This window comes from Oncorhynchus mykiss, chromosome 17, assembly GCF_057628025.1.
Source record: "Oncorhynchus mykiss isolate SJ-2025 chromosome 17, ASM5762802v1, whole genome shotgun sequence".
NCBI classification, from domain to species: domain Eukaryota; kingdom Metazoa; phylum Chordata; class Actinopteri; order Salmoniformes; family Salmonidae; genus Oncorhynchus; species Oncorhynchus mykiss.
This window is the reverse complement of record NC_143038.1, coordinates 63,060,626-63,075,056: the sequence shown is the minus strand read 5'-3', so window position 1 is coordinate 63,075,056 and position 14,431 is coordinate 63,060,626. Positions and strand designations below refer to the sequence as shown.

The 14,431-nt window shown below is 44.0% G+C and overlaps 1 protein-coding gene across 4 annotated transcripts in view; it reads right to left on the bottom strand.

The window, feature by feature from the left end:
* The window catches only part of LOC110493268 (voltage-dependent calcium channel subunit alpha-2/delta-2), a 304,480-nt gene that overhangs the window by 139,821 nt on the left and 150,228 nt on the right, over positions 1–14,431 (bottom strand). For all 4 annotated transcript variants that reach the window (XM_036948226.2, XM_036948227.2, XM_036948228.2 and 1 more), the window contains exon 4: positions 8,396–8,455. In XM_036948226.2, coding sequence (XP_036804121.1) covers positions 8,396–8,455 — 60 coding nt within the window. The remainder of the gene's footprint in view (positions 1–8,395; positions 8,456–14,431) is intronic.

Here is a 14,431-nt window from a genome sequence, read left to right as displayed (position 1 = left end):
AAGCTTGTAGTCAAGGTTAGAGTATTCTCACACATGTGCAATTGCACTCACACACTCACATGCAAACACACACACACACACACACACACACACACACACACACACACACACACACACACACACACACACACACACACACACACACACACACACACACACACACACACACACACACACACACACACACACACACACGGCTCAGTGTTGTGTATAGTAACAAGACTGGGTCCAGTCTATGTCTCTCTGCTGAGGCATCCAGACCATCAGATACACTTGATACGGAGGCAGCAACGCTAAATTGTATATTGTGATGGATTTTCTCCCGTCCTCCTACCCCCTTCCTTTCATTCCTTTCCCTCAAGTGGTGAAAAGATGGGAAACTGTTCCATGGCGTGGGATTCAGCGATAACAGAACGCTGTTTATAAGTTCCATTACGCGCTCTGCAGCCTGCTAGCGCTCTGCCTCTGTCTCAGCATGGCCACAGGAAAGAGAAGGGCGAGGGGTGGACGCTCACAAAGAAAATAGTAGCAGTTTATTTGTGATTATGCAATGTGTTTATGCTTATCAGTGTTTAAAATACATACGGTATATTTAAAAAGTGTTCCAATAGCCACACTCCCCTCCTCCCTCCTACTCTTCCTCCCGCTCTCTGTAGCTCCTGCTATGGAGACCCTATTTTAAAGGGTTGGGTACTGGCTCACATATGTGCTGAAACAGGACAAACTGGCCCAACTCAGACAGAGCCTCTGCAGTCACTGAGAATGGTGGAATGTAGATGATTTGATGTACAAAAGGAGGAAGTGATATAAGAGCTAGAATTACTGAGGAGAAAAACATCCCATTCACCCATAGAAATAGACATTCAAATATTATAGAGAGTATTTATTTAGTAGCAGACTTAGTGCAGTATGCTGCTCTGGCCTACTAAACGTAACGATCCACCTGTTCGCCATCTTACACCCTCAAGGTGATGTGAGTTACACTCATCATATATGATTAAGGAAAACGGTGTTATTTCAGAAAGAACCAAATACTAAAACATGAAACAAAAAAGCATTTATTGCACAGACCGTTGAATTCCTGTCTCTCCCAATCTATCCATAGATGAACACATACAGTATATACAAAATAAAACTAAGACAGAAAAGAAGAACAATAAAAATGTGGGTGAAATAAGAGAAGAAACAGAATCCCAGTGAGGCGTCCTTTGGTGTCCGTCTATTTCACCTGATTGTGGTCCCTTGAAGACGGCCCTCATAAAACTAATGTATTCTTTGGTTAAGGGAGCCGCTCGGGTCGCTCTGCTCTGAGGGCCGGGCTGATAGAGGCATTCGCCCGCCACAATAATTTTCCATAATTTCCTCTGGAGGGCCAATTATCTCAAATAGACACATTATAAGGAGGGTTGGCATGGTCAGTGCAACAAATCGGAGTGTCAACTCTTACCCCCGCCACTAGGGGTCAGGCTCACTGAGGGAACTCTACTAATGTGGCTGGATCATGTCACTGTCACAAGTGCACCTAATCAGTGAAAGGAAAACTTTTAAAAATCTTGTTTATCTCAAATGTGGGAGCTTTGAGATATAAAAAACAAAAACAAAAACAATCACATACAATCAGAAAAGCATATGCTACGAATACTGAGAAACGGGTTTCTTTATTCAGTAAAATCCTGTGAGACGCACGCACGCACGCACACACACACACACACACACACACACACACACACACACACACACACACACACACACACACACACACACACACACACACACACACACACACACACACACACACACACACACTTTCATGGTCCATGATGAAAGGCTTCATTTATTAGAGGGTGATGGAAGCCTGGAAGATGGCTCCTTCTCTCTGTGCCTATCTCCTTCTCCCTTTCTCTCTCTCTATCAAATCTCCCTCGCTCCCACACGCCCTCACCTTCTCTCTCTCCCTTTCTCACTGAGACTCTCATCTCTCACCCCTCTCCCATGTTTCTCCATAGTAACTCACTCCTCTCCCATGTTTCTCCATAGTAACTCACCCCTCTCCCCGTTTCTCCATGGTAACTCATCAGTCTCTCTCTCCCTTAACGACACAGCTATTAGCGCTAATGCATTTCAAACGTATAGCAGCTGCCAAATCACATTCTGATGGAAAGTGGATGTCTTCTTTCCCTTTCTCTCTTCCCTCTCTCCTTCTTTCCCCTAGTCTCTTTCCACCATGTCCCTATGTCTTACACATCAGATTGACAACCCACTCCAGAGATCATCATGTCATGTGTCATGTGTCTAGGACCAGGCCTGGTAGATTCATTGATATTATCATGCAGTATAGCTGCTTAAGTACTCCACTGGTTTTTGATACTAATAGTGGTATTAACAGGTAAACTACTGTACTTTATGCCTGTGATTGACAAGTAAGTGCTTTCTTGCATCGTTGCATCACTGATGGTGGTATTGAATATGAAATAAAGAGAATAATAAAGTAACAAAACAAGAGATGATGTAAACACCTTTCTGTATCTCATGAAAGAGATAATAAACAGAGTTACAGTTTTAAAGCTGATCTGGTCGTAAAAAAAAAATAATAATAAAAAATAATAATATTAGGAGCTAGCAAGCAGTTTTGATACTGGAGTTATTCTACAAAGAGCGCCTTGTAGTCATAGCAACATTGTATATTCCAGATGTAAAAATACTATAAAATATATTAGATGTTATTCAATGGCATGAATGGTCAATTGCTGTCACACCCTGATCTGTTTCACCTGTCCTTGTTATTGTCTCCACCCCCTCCAGGTGTCGCTTGTTTTCCCCAGTGTATTTATCCCTGTGTTTCCTGTCTCTCTATACCAGTGTATATATCCCTGTGTTTCCTGTCTCTCTGTACCAGTGTATTTATCCCTGTGTTTCCTGTCTCTCTGTGCCAGTGTATTTATCCCGGTGTTTCCTGTCTCTCTGTGCCAGTGTATTTATCCCTGTGTTTCCTGTCTCTCTGTACCAGTGTATTTATCCCTGTGTTTCCTGTCTCTCTGTGCCAGTGTATTTATCCCTGTGTTTCCTGTCTCTCTGTGCCAGTGTATTTATCCCTGTGTTTCCTGTCTCTCTGTGCCAGTGTATTTATCCCTGTGTTTCCTGTCTCTCTGTGCCAGTGTATTTATCCCTGTGTTTCCTGTCTCTCTGTACCAGTGTATTTATCCCTGTGTTTCCTGTCTCTCTGTGCCAGTGTATTTATCCCTGTGTTTCCTGTCTCTCTGTGCCAGTGTATTTATCCCTGTGTTTCCTGTCTCTATGTGCCAGTGTATTTATCCCTGTGTTTCCTGTCTCTCTGTGCCAGTGTATTTATCCCTGTTTTTCCTGTCTCTCTGTACCAGTGTATTTATCCCTGTGTTTCCTGTCTCTCTGTACCAGTGTATTTATCCCTGTGTTTCCTGTCTCTCTGTGCCAGTGTATTTATCCCTGTGTTTCCTGTCTCTATGTGCCAGTGTATTTATCCCTGTGTTTCCTGTCTCTCTGTGCCAGTGTATTTATCCCTGTGTTTCCTGTCTCTATGTGCCAGTGTATTTATCCCTGTGTTTCCTGTCTCTCTGTGCCAGTGTATTTATCCCTGTGTTACCTGTCTCTCTGTGCCAGTGTATTTATCCCTGTGTTTCCTGTCTCTCTGTGCCAGTGTATTTATCCCTGTGTTTCCTGTCTCTCTGTGCCAGTGTATTTATCCCTGTGTTTCCTGTCTCTCTGTGCCAGTGTATTTATCCCTGTGTTTCCTGTCTCTCTGTGCCAGTGTATTTATCCCTGTGTTTCCTGTCTCTCTGTACCAGTGTATTTATCCCTGTGTTTCCTGTCTCTCTGTACCAGTGTATTTATCCCTGTGTTACCTGTCTCTCTGTACCAGTGTATTTATCCCTGTGTTTCCTGTCTCTCTGTGCCAGTGTATTTATCCCTGTGTTTCCTGTCTCTCTGTGCCAGTGTATTTATCCCTGTGTTACCTGCCTCTCTGTACCAGTGTATTTATCCCTGTGTTTCCTGTCTCTCTGTGCCAGTGTATTTATCCCTGTGTTTCCTGTCTCTCTGTACCAGTGTATTTATCCCTGTGTTTCCTGTCTCTCTGTGCCAGTGTATTTATCCCTGTGTTTCCTGTCTCTCTGTGCCAGTCTATTTATCCCTGTGTTTCCTGTCTCTCTGTGCCAGTGTATTTATCCCTGTGTTTCCTGTCTCTCTGTGCCAGTTCATCTTGTATGTTCCAAGTTAAACAGCGCTTTTCCCGTACTCCTGCCTTTGCTATTCTCTTTTTTCTAGTCCTCCCTGTTTTGACCCTTGCCTGTTCTGGACTCTGTACCCGCCTGCCTGACCATTCAACCTGCCTGACCATTCTGCCTGCCTGACCCTTCTGCCATGCCGTGACCACAAACCTTTCTGCTACTCTGTACCTTCTGAACTCTGATCTGGTTTTGACCTTTTGCCTGTCCAGGGCTATTCTCTTGCCTACTCCTTTTGGATTATTCAGCATTGTAAGACTGCAACCATAAAAAATCTGCCGTTTCCAGCTACAAACGTAATTTCCAACATTAACAATGTCTACACTGTATTTCTGATCAATTTGATGTTATTTTAAAAACAAGTACATTTCTGAGTGACAATAAACTTTTGAACGGTAGTGTGTATATATACAGTTGAAGTCGGGAAGTTACATTAACGTAGGTTGGAGTCATTAAAACTCGTTTTTCAACCACTCCACAAATGTCTTGTTAACAAACTATAGTTTTGGCAAGTCGGTTAGGACATCTACTTTGTGCATGAGTCATTTTTACAACAATTGTTTACAGACAGATTCTTTCACTTATAATTCACTGTATCACAATTCCAGTGGGTCAGAAGTTTACATACACTAAGTTGACTTGTACCTTTTAAACAGCTTAGAAAATTCAAAATAATTGACATCATTTGAGTCAATTGGAAGTGTACCTGTGGATGTATTTCAAGGTCTACCTTCAAACTCAGTGTCTCTTTGCTTGACATCATGGTAAAATCAACAGAAATCAGCCAAGACCTCAGAAAAGAAATGTAGACCTCCACAAGTCTGGTTTATCCTTGGGTGCAATTTCTAAACGCCTGAAGGTCCCATGTTCATCTGTACAAACAATAGTACGCAAGTATAAACACCATGGGACCACGCAGCCGTCATACCACTCAGGAAGGAGACTCGTTTTGTCTCCTAGAGATGAACGTACTTTGGGGCGAAAAGTGCAATTCAATCCCAGAACAACAGCAAAGGACCCTGTGAAGATGCTGGAGGAAACAGGTACAAAAGTATTGATATCCACAGTAAAATGAGTCCTATATCGACATAACCTGAAAGGCCACTCAGCAAGGAAGAAGACACTGCTCCAAAACTGCCATAAAAAAGCCAGACTACGATTTGCAACTGCACATGGGAACAAAGATTGTACTTTTTGGAGAAATGTCCTCTGGTCTGATGAAACATAAATAGAACTGTTTGGCCATAATGACCATTGTTGTGTTCGGAGGAAAAAGGGGGAGGCTTGCAAGCCGAAGAATACCATCCCAACCACGAAGCACGGGGGTGGCAGCATCATGTTGTGGGGTGCTTTGCTGCAGGAGGGACTGGTGCACTTCACAAAATAGATGGCATCGTGAGGGAGGAAAATTATGTGGATATAGTGAAGCAACATCTCAAGACATCAGTCAGGAAGTTAAAGCTTGGTCGCAAATGGGTCTTCCAAATGGACAATGACCGCAAGCATACATCCAAAGTTGTGGCAAAATGGCTTAAGGACAACAAGGTCAAGGTATTGGAGTGGCCATCACAAAGCCTTGAACTCAATCCCATAGAAAATTTGTGGGCAGAACTGAAAAAGCATGCGAGCAAGGAGGCCTACAAATCTGACTCAGTTACACCAGCTCTGTCAGGAGGAATGGGCCAAAATTCACCAAACTTATAGTGGGAAGCTTGTGGAAGGCTACCCGAAACATTTGACCCAAGTTAAACAATTTAAAGGCAATGCTACCAAATACTAATTGACCCACTGGGAATGTGATAAAATAAATAAAAGCTGAAATAAATTATTCTCTCTACAATTATTCTGACATTTCACATTCTTAAAATAAAGTGGTGATCATAACTGACCTAAGACAGGGACTTTTTACTAGGATTAAATGTCAGGAATTGTGAAAAACTGAGTTTAAATGTATTTGGCTAAGGTGTATGTAAACTTCCGACTTCATCTGTATATATGACTGTAATGTGAAATGATTTAGGGGCTGGTTCTTGTAGTCATTAGCCCTGGGGCCCTGCTACTAAAAAGCAAAGACCCGAAAGAATGCATCCAGAGACAATACAATCGAATGAATGGTCTGGAAAGAGACCCTGACAGAGCTGAGATAGGATGACCTATGACCTTGAGAAATCAGGAGAAATCAAACACTTTAATGTCTATTTCACACACCATTTAATTCCAATGGATTTAAAACCCTGAACGACCATCGCAACAGGTGTTATGACCACCAACAGTCCAAAAGTCAAAATGTTGGACCATCGGGGTGATCATATTACCAACCCAGGCACCATCGCCATAGTTACAATAGGAAGGAGAAAGAAGCGTGGTCTGTCGTTACGGAAACAGATGCGACAGCAGCAGTGCAGAGGAAGAGGGAACAGCCATATCATTGAGTCGTATGAAGTCTCCGGTGTTATTGAACATAGAAGATGGGCCAGATCAGGTAGGTAGCAGAGTGTAAACACACACACACACACACACACACACACACACACACACACACAGACATAGACAAACACAAATTCTACTGTCTGTCTTACATAAACACCATTCTCTCAGAGTCTGACAGCTTGCTCCACCGGTTAGTTTAAGATGCTCTGCGCTGTTCCTAATATGCCAAAAGATCATGCCCCCCTAATCTAATTACAGTGTCATTCAGTCGAGTGTTCACCCAAAAGGAAATTAGAAAAGCACACCAAATCTAAAAGCATATCTGCCTCTCCCCTCCCTCCCCCTCTCCCCCTCACAACAAGTGTGTTTTAATGGTTTCCCAGTCGCCCCTGCCTAGATTCATTACCTGGTCTAATTATAAAGGCACATGAAATCAGCTCCAATACATTATTAGTATTTGCAACAATATGATATTTTCTAACTGTTTTCATGGCTGATTAAAGACATGGACAGATATGAAAAAACGGTGGAGGGAGGGGAAGGGGTGAGGGTCAGACAGAAGGAGAGAGACAGAGGGATGAGGTAGAGATAATGGGAGAGAGAGAGAAAGAGAGAGAGAGGAGAGAGAGGAAGTGAGTGGGAAAGGGAGAGAGCTGGCTTTTCCACTTGAAGAGACGGTGAAACCATATTGGATGCAGTTACCTATGAACAGGTGTGCTGTGTGAGGGCACTGTGACCCAAATGCAACTACCTGCATGGGTACACATCCGATTGAGCAACATTAAAGCTGACCAGCTGGCCACAGGCAGACAGAGATGAAGGCATCAGTCCTGCCCGGCCCTGAGCGAAGGGGACAGATGCACTGACAGACAGAACCACCCTGGGTTGGTGGGAACAGCGGGTGGAGAGAGGTGCAGGCACTGCCACCCCCAAACTTCAGCTTCAGTGTAAGCGACCATGAATAAAAATGGACTTCGCTGGGAAGTATGGCTCATAATAATTTGTTTAAAATCAGTTAAAGCCTATTCTCAAATATCCCCTGGGAGGCGAGGGGTTAAAAATCAATTTGTGGGAAGTGTACCATGACAGCTAGCTCGTATCCCTGGAGACAGAAGATACACACACACACACTCCCCGCTGTTGTATCTTGTGATGGATGTGAGAATGAGTGTGTGTGTGTATATATATGGGGGCATCTGTGTGTTTGTAAATCTGAGAATGAGTGGAGCACACACACAAACAGACACATACAGATACACACACAAACGCACCAAAAACACACACCAAACACACACAAAACACAAGCCAAGTAAACACTGAACGTTCTGAGATGTAGACATTAACAGGGAGTGGTGTTCTGCTGTTTTAAAGGTCAGGTGTTGTAAAATACACCGTTCAACCTGCTTTGGCCTTACACGCACAACACAGATTCACCATTATGTACAAACAGGCCGTGGGACATTATCAAATGCTCAAACATACATAAAACATCTTCACTCTGGGTGGTGCATGTGAGTGTGTACATGTGCCTGTAATTCTGATAGCATTGACATTTAAAAGACAACAAAATACAGGTTGTGTTACTTTGGTGGATAAATGTAAATATGAAGAGACAGATAGAGTGCGAGAGATGGGTAGAAATATGGATGAAATGGTGAGAGAAAGAGAGAGAGAGAGTGCGAGAGAGAGGGAGGTTCTAACTTTACCTTGATACTGTCCAGCCAGGGAAAATCTGTCTGCAGCTGCTCCGCCTCCCTGGCCAGCCTCTATACAGGAAACACACATGAAGCAGAGGTCAGGGTCAAGGGTTAATACAGAGGTCAGGGTTAAAGGCTCCTCTGGTTCAGTGGGTAGGTGTCAGAGTGTGTGGTTGTGTGTGTGTGCCAACCTGTTCTCTAGGGAAAACACTAAGTGAACTAAGTGCTGTTCATAGACTGTATAATTCTAGAGGCAGTGACGGGTGCCAAGCTCAGCATGCTCCTCAATGGGCTTACACATTTCTCCTAACTGTCAGGGGAATTTCATTTCTGTAAGGCGCAAGCTAAATGACTACAATTTCAGACCATGTACTGTAGCAAAATGGTGCCAGACACATTTAGGCTAGCTATAGTGTGTTGGAAAAAAACTGTGATTACAACGGTGTTATTCCAAGGGGTAATACAGTTAGCATTTGGAGTGGAGAAGGTGAGGGCCATTGAATAACATGAACATGTTGAATAAAATGTCACTTCTCCAAACCAAAAGGACAAGGAATTTTTGTCAAATGCCTTTTCGTGGCTAAAGGGGTTCAGTGCAACGTTGCTTGCTTTATTTTCGTATTCTCCGCACGTTTTTCGCATTTTGGTTCATAACTATTAATAGTTATAATATAGGTCTGACATAATTAATTGCACAGGGATTATAACATGGAGTATTACTGTCTATGTGTAGAGGCTTATGGGCGACAGACAATATCTCGTCGCCCAATGGCAAAATAGAGTGAGTCTCTAAAGAGACAAGTCTCTTCCCTGTGTCTGCATGGTACCATGCCTCAGTACTGTGTCTAGGTTTCCTCTCTGTTCCCACTTCAACCCCCTAGGGAAATATCTGGTTTGCGTCCCCTATCAGCCAGTCAACCAGCCAGTCAACCAGCCAGTCAGCCAACCAGTCATCCACCCAGCCAGTCAGGCAGCCAGCCAGTCAGTCAGTCAGCCAGCCAGCCACACAGTCCCTGGGCTAGAAAATGACAAACCCTTTTTAGACTCCCACTAAGTGGACTTTCATTTCTGGTACATCATCAAAGGGACCACATTCCCCAAGCACATTTTCTTCTCTCCTAAAGGACGGACAGTGATAAACTCTCGTTAGAGAAAGAAGTGTCCTATTTCTGTCTGAAGGTCCATCCCCCCGAGCCCCCCATCACCAAGACCCTCCCACTCACAGCTAGCCAGACCTAGCCCCTCCTACTCCGTTTATGATATCACTAACCTTGTTAGTGAAACAATAGCTGAATGCCAGGATCATAGGGGTCTTAATCACCTGAATGAGGATTATATTAAGAAACAATGAAATGTAGATTTTATTCAGTCACTACTAATGAGGTGAACCAGTGAAACAATGACACATACAGCAGAGCTAATTAGTCTAATGAAATGATCACCACAAAGTTCATTAAAGGAAACTTCCTCAGTTGTGTGACAGTGTGGCGTTGTGTATACAACGGAGGGGTCAACCTAGCTAAAGGGCACTCTTGAGTGTTCGTAATCCAACAGTTTTCAATTAGCGATCAACAGTGGAGTGTGCTGCTGGCTAAACAATTACTTCCAGATTCGACACTGCTCTGAATTGGCCTGAGAACTGAACACATGACTAAAGGGTTAGCCCTCTATGTCACATATGGCAAAACAATAACAGATCTAAGTGAGAACCTTTTGTCTCACCCTTCATGTATAGTATGACTTTGCATATACTGTAAATGATTTGTGAATGCTCAGGAAGATATAAAGCCTTTACGAGTTCTTGTTTTTCTAAAGTGGGACCTTTCAATGCCAAACGGTGGTAGTCCGTCAATACGTCTCTGTCTATCTGTGACGTCTCTTCAAGGAGACGGAAATTATAAAAAGGAGAAGAGGACATGAATCATGATGAATGAGGAAATACAAATGTAGGCCATGACACTGCATATGAAGAATGGTTCCTCCCTCCTTCTCTGTCCTTCCTTCCTGATGATCTGTCTTCTTCCTCAGTCATCTGTTTCTCTGGCTTCTTCCTCAGTCATCTGTTTCTCTGGCTTCTTCCTCAGTCGTCTGTTTCTCTGGCTTCTTCCTCAGTCATCTGTTTCTCTGGCTTCTTCCTCAGTCGTCTGTTTCTCTGGCTACTTCCTTAGTCGTCTGTCTCTGGCTTCTTCCTCAGTCGTCTGTCTCTGGCTTCTTCCTCAGTCGTCTGTCTCTGGCTTCTTCCTCAGTCATCTGTTTCTCTGGCTTCTTCCTCAGTCGTCTGTTTCTCTGGCTTCTTCCTCAGTCGTCTTTTTCTCTGGCTTCTTCCTCAGTCGTCTGTTTCTCTGGCTTCTTCCTCAGTCGTCTGTTTCTCTGTCTTCTTCCTCAGTCGTCTGTTTCTCTGGCTTCTTCCTCAGTCGTCTGTTTCTCTGTCTTCTTCCTCAGTCGTCTGTTTCTCTGGCTTCTTCCTCAGTCGTCTGTTTCTCTGGCTTCTTCCTCAGTCGTCTGTTTCTCTGGCTTCTTCCTCAGTCGTCTGCTTCTCTGGCTTCTTCCTCAGTCGTCTGTTTCTCTGTCTTCTTCCTCAGTCGTCTGTTTCTCTGGCTTCTTCCTCAGTCGTCTGTTTCTCTGGCTTCTTCCTCAGTCGTCTGTTTCTCTGGCTTCTTCTTCAATATTGTGTTTTTACAGTCTCTCAGTAAGGCTCCATGTCTCTGGGCCGTATCTCTCCTCTAGCAGTTTAAAGTAGTACCTCCCTGCTCCAATACAGCCATGTGTCTTCATGTGTCTCTCCTTACTGTGTGTTGGCCCAAATGAATGGGCTACACAAACAGACCATGAATCAGACTGAGAGACGGATATATATATAATCTATGTTGGTGGCTGGAGCCAAGCCACTTAGTGCAGCTGGATGAGCATAGTGAGATCAGAACAGTACAGAACAGATAAGACCAGTACAGCACAGGCCGGCCCACACAGTACAGAGACATGGACCCAGTCTAACTACTGTAACACAGCACAGTCCAGCAGTCCATCACTGCTTTAATGTCTCTAACACCATCTATATCCCTGATGGTGATGCTACAGACAAGGTCAAGCAGTAGAAACACTGTGTGCTGTCCAACAGAGTGCTTTACTGCAGCTATACATCTCCAACCGTTCACACTATATAATCGACTAGCTGACAGTATTACTGTACTGTACAAGAGGTGGATGGATCATCAGAGCTGTTTGTTCAGTCCTTGTCTGTGATGTTACTGCAAGCCTGGCGGATCCGAGGATCTCTCTCTCACGATCTCTCTCTCTCTATCTCTCTGTCTCTCTCTCACTTCTAAACTTGTGGAACTTAAAAGCCATAATGAAAAGCTCAGTGAGAGGCGATTAGCACATTTAATATTCCTAACTGTTCTATTTGCTCTGTTCCAGAGGAGAGTGGTTTAATCACTCAAAGTTGTGTTATTTTAGGAGGAATGACAGCATACCAGGGTCCAGCCATGTCATGCTGTGTTGAGCCCACTAAACGACACACCACACCGTAACGCCTGCCCCGCCCACCCGCCTGTTTGATTTCTGCAGTGAGTTAGGGTCCTCCAGTCCAGACCTCCACTCAGCCGGCCTGTGTGACAATAAGGGCACTCAGCACAACACATTGTTCTCCGGGTTGATCTCGAGGGCACTCGAAAAACAACACTACACAGACCACTCAACAAAACACACTGTGTTTAGTCCGTGTGATTGCGGCGGCAGTGTATTGCGGCACTCAACACCTGTTTATTGACCTCTAAACACTGTGTCTGGCTGACATACAGTAGTCTGCAATAACATAGGGCCCTTAACACTGTGCATGACTGCTAAAGGTGGTTCGATAACATCCCCACAGTGACATCTGCAGTTAGCAAAGCCCCAAAAACAAGTCTGCTCTGACTTCCTGCCTGTCAATCTTACCAGTGACCAAGTGAGCATTCAGACACTTCCGTCACATAAGGTTAAATCTACCAGTTGGTCAGCAGTATTTTGCCTGAGTCCTATCACCCTGTGTCCAGTAGGGGGAGAAGCTCCAGTCTGACTGGACCAGTGGTCCTCCTCAGCAGCCAGCCAGTTGAGCCTGTTAGAGTGAGTGCAGTCCGTCTGCAGAGAGAGTCCATTATGTCTGTCTCTCTTCTAGCACTGGGCTGGGATTATGGTCAATCATAGAAATCACTCAGTCCCACAACCACCACCACAGATGGAGGGACTTTCAGCTCCAGAATTTAAAACATCTCAGACTAACTCTTTCTCTCTCTTTCTGTCTCCCCCATTATTTTATCTCTTCCTCCTGCTTTGTCCTCCATCATATGCCGTACATAACCTGTCACTTTCTCTCCATCTGTCTTACTTTCTACCTATCAGCAGGGTTTTACCCCTCCTCTAACTTGGTCTAAATCTAACCCTAGACTATTTCCAGCCACTTAAAGTGTTAAAAAAAATACTGTCAATTAATAAATCAATCATCGATTACTCTCTGAGAAGAACAGAGAAGTATATTGTGTACAGTACAATGATGCATTCATGGACCCTTCTAGTCGGCTTTCTATTCCGCAACAAAGCCTCCTTCACTCACGCCGCCAAACTTACCCTAGTAAAACTGACTATCCTACCGATCCTCGATTTCGGCGATGTCATTTACAAAATAGCTTCCAATACTCTACTCAGCAAACTGGATGCAGTTTATCACAGTGCCATCCATTTTGTTACTAAAGCACCTTATACCACCCACCACTGCGACCTGTATGCTCTAGTTGGCTGGCCCTCGCTACATACTCATCGCCAGACCCACTGGCTCCAGGTCATCTACAAGTCCATGCTAGGTAAAGCTCCGCCTTATCTCAGTTCACTGGTCACGATGGCAACACCCACCCGTAGCACGCGCTCCAGCAGGTGTATCTCACTGATCATCCCTAAAGCCAACACCTCATTTGGCCGCCTTTCGTTCCAGTTCTCTGCTGCCTGTGACTGGAACGAATTGCAAAAATCGCTGAAGTTGGAGACTTTTATCTCCCTCACCAACTTCAAACATCTGCTATCTGAGCAGCTAACCGATCGCTGCAGCTGTACATAGTCTATCGGTAAATAGCCCACCCAATTTACCTACCTCATCCCCATACTGTTTATATTCATTTACTTTTCTGCTCTTTTGCACACCAGTATCTCTACCTGTACATGACCATCTGATCATTTATCACTCCAGTGTTAATCTGCAAAATTGTAATTATTCGCCTACCTCCTCATGCCTTTTGCACACAATGTATATAGACTCTTTTCTTTCCTTTTTTTTCTCTACTGTGTTATTGACTTGTTAATTGTTTACTCCATGTGTAACTCTGTGTTGTCTGTTCACACTGCTATGCTTTATCTTGGCCAGGTCGCAGTTGTAAATGAGAACTTGTTCTCAACTGGCCTACCTGGTTAAATAAAGGTGTTCTCAACTAGCCTACCTGGTTAAATAAAGGTGTTCTCAACTAGCCTACCTGGTTAAATAAAGGTGTTCTCAACTAGCCTACCTGGTTAAATAAAGGTGTTCTCAACTACCCTACCTGGTTAAATAAAGGTGAAATAAAACAATAAAAATATTTGTACTGTACATGATTGCATCATTGTACTGTACACCTTTGAAATGAATGCAAGTGGGAACACAGCATTGATGTGGACCTCACGCATTGGCATTTGTCATGTATGTTCTCCTAATTAGACTAAGCCCTATAATGAGATACATCCAATGTGAAGTTCTGATTCCTGTGCTGAGAGGACAGTGATAACATGACCATACTGTTCTCTCCTCAGAGAGACACAACAATATGAAGGTCAATAATGAGGAGAAATAATGACCCTTAATCCCAGGTCCCTGGTTGCTCTCCCATATGCAGCTGAGCATTGTAGTTCTTCTGAGCTGGCTTGGAATGAGGAAGTGCGTGGATGGGAGAAAGACCCTGCGGGTGTGGTTGGGAGACCCGGTCTCTGTTCTGTGGTCCAAAGAGACCTGTGGCGGGCCCGTTCTGCAGAGGCTGTGTGCGTAGT